Below are 2,305 nucleotides of genomic sequence, written 5' to 3'. Positions count from 1 at the left end.
TGGCCGATGGTCAATCCTCGTCGTCTCTTTCGGTTCCGGTCCTCGTGCTCCTTCACGGCGAGCAACATCACCACCATCTGCTATTGATGGTTCTTGAGCAGCGACCCTACATCTGAGTCGTCAGAGCAGGATGGATAATCATGCAAAAATTCCTTGCAAGGGCTCAAATCCATATACAAATCCCACCCGAGCTCGCATGGATGGAAATTCATCTTCAAATCGTTCACTAAGTCAAACTAGAAGATGGCATAAAAAGACTCACCAGCGGCGGTCAATCCTGGGTGACGGCGGCCCGATGGGGTGACGGCGACTTAGCAGAGGTCTATTCGGGGCACCGTGGTTCGACGAATCCGGGTGGACAGGGAAGCGACACGGTGGAGCGGGGTCTGGTGCAGCCCGGCGACGTGATTCTGTCGGCAGATATTGGACGAAATCGAAGCCGACATGCGTTCAACAACGATGCCGGCTGGCTACGGGATGGAGATGGGGAACAAGCGCGGGCTGAAATGTCCCTTCCGCCAACCACTTCCTCGAGATACAGGACAAGGGGGAGGGGTGTTTTCGCGGGTGGGCAATTTACCGCGCCCCTTAAAAAATTAAAAGGCCGGACACATTAATTAGATGAATGGATTGGGACCTCACAAAAGAAAAAACATGTAATTAGTTGGTAGTTGATAGCAATAAAATCAGTTGTTATATGTACGACCGGCCTCTCCACACATCGAAACACATGCTTGTGCTTCAGCACCATGAGTTCATCAGGCATTTGCAAGCACCTCAAACATGTTTACAAGCTCATCGTAGACAACTTCCTAACCATGATGACCATACCAATGGCCGCAGCCGCTGTGGTTGTGGCGGGAAGTCTCGAGCCAGATAAGATCGTGAGCCGGCTCCGAGCCCTTACGCTTACGCCGGCGCACCTCTTCTTGTTCGTCTTCCTCCCCGCGGTCATCGTCGTGTATCTACTATCGCGGCCACGGAAGGTGTACCTCGTCGACTACGCCTGCTTCCATGGCACTCACCACTACCGCGTCCCATTTGCCTCCTTCGTGGAGCACGCGCGCGAAACACCCACCTTCAACGATGCGAGCATCCGCTTCATGTCGCGGCTTCTCCAGAGCTCGGGCCTCGGGGAGGAGACGTGCGGGCCCTCGCCGGCCCGCTACATCCCACCGCACAGGCATTGCACACTGGACGCCGCCCGCGAGGAGGCCGAGCTCGTCGTCTTCTCCGCCATCGACCAACTCTTCTCCAAGACGAAGGTCTCTCTTGACACCATCCACGTACTCGTCGTCAACTGCAGCGCCTTCAGCCCCACGCCGTCATTCGTCGACATGGTCGTTAACAAGTACAAGCTGCGAGACGACATCCGCGGCGTGCACCTGTCCGGGATGGGGTGCGGCGCCGGGCTGATATCGGTGGAGCTTGCGAGGAGCCTCCTGCGGGTGGCGCCCCGAGGCGCACGAGCGTTGGTCGTGTCCACGGAGACCCTGTCGCCCCTCCTCTACCTCGGGAACGAGCGGCCCATGCTGCTGCCGTATTGCTTGTTCCGCATGGGCGGAGCGGCGGCGCTGATGTCCACGTCCGCCGCCGATGCCCGATTCCGGCTCACGACCGCCGTGCGTACGACCACCGCTGCCGATGACAAGTCATACCGGTCCATATATCAGGAGGAGGACGGCAAGGGGAACAAGGGCGCCGGCCTCTCCATGGACCTGATAGCCGTCGCCGGCCGCGCCCTGAAAGCCAACATCACCGCCATGGCACCCATCGTCCTCCCAATCTCCGAGCAGCTTCTGTTTGCGATGTCTTTCATGGCACAAAAAATTTCTAGCGGGCGTGTGAAGTCGTTGTACGTCCCCAACTTCCTGACGGCCTTCGAGCATTTCTGCATACACGCCGGCGGGTCTGCGGTTGTCGACGAGGTCCAGCGCAGCCTCGGCCTGTCGGACGAGCACGTCGAGCCGTCGCGGATGACGCTGCACCGCTTCGGGAACGTGTCCAGCAGCTCGGTTTGGTATGAGCTAGCATATGTCGAGGCCAAGGGCCGTATGCGTAAGGGTGATCGAGTATGGATGATCGGGTTTGGCTCTGGCTTCAAATGCAACAGCGCGGTGTGGGAGTGCATCGTCCCGGCCCCCAATAGCGATGGACCATGGGCTGGTTGCATCCACCGCTATCCAGTGCAGATTAAGTCCCCAAAAGCAAGGCCGCGGCAATGAGTAGTGGAGACACTGGTAAATTGGATATGTGTGTATGATTGAATTCATGTTTCAACAAACTCATCCAAAAATTTGAACTG

At 57.5% G+C, this 2,305-nt stretch overlaps 1 protein-coding gene across 1 annotated transcript; it reads left to right on the top strand.

The window, feature by feature from the left end:
- Nucleotides 1-749: 749 nt before the first annotated feature.
- On the top strand, nt 750-2,305 carry LOC123440776 (3-ketoacyl-CoA synthase 5-like). The gene has a single exon (XM_045117324.1). The coding sequence runs from the start codon at nt 750-752 to the stop codon at nt 2,223-2,225; it is 1,476 nt and encodes a 491-aa protein (XP_044973259.1). The 3' UTR covers nt 2,226-2,305.

The sequence above is a fragment of the Hordeum vulgare genome, chromosome 3H (genome assembly GCF_904849725.1).
Source record: "Hordeum vulgare subsp. vulgare chromosome 3H, MorexV3_pseudomolecules_assembly, whole genome shotgun sequence".
In the NCBI taxonomy this organism is placed as follows: domain Eukaryota; kingdom Viridiplantae; phylum Streptophyta; class Magnoliopsida; order Poales; family Poaceae; genus Hordeum; species Hordeum vulgare.
Note: the sequence above shows the minus strand (reverse complement) of the source record. Positions and strands in the feature narration are given on the sequence as shown.

What these genes read in the sequence shown, in the direction of transcription:
- LOC123440776 (XM_045117324.1), top strand. Translation starts at nt 750, where the DNA reads ATGAGTTCATCAGGCATTTGCAAGCACCTCAAACATGTTTACAAGCTC.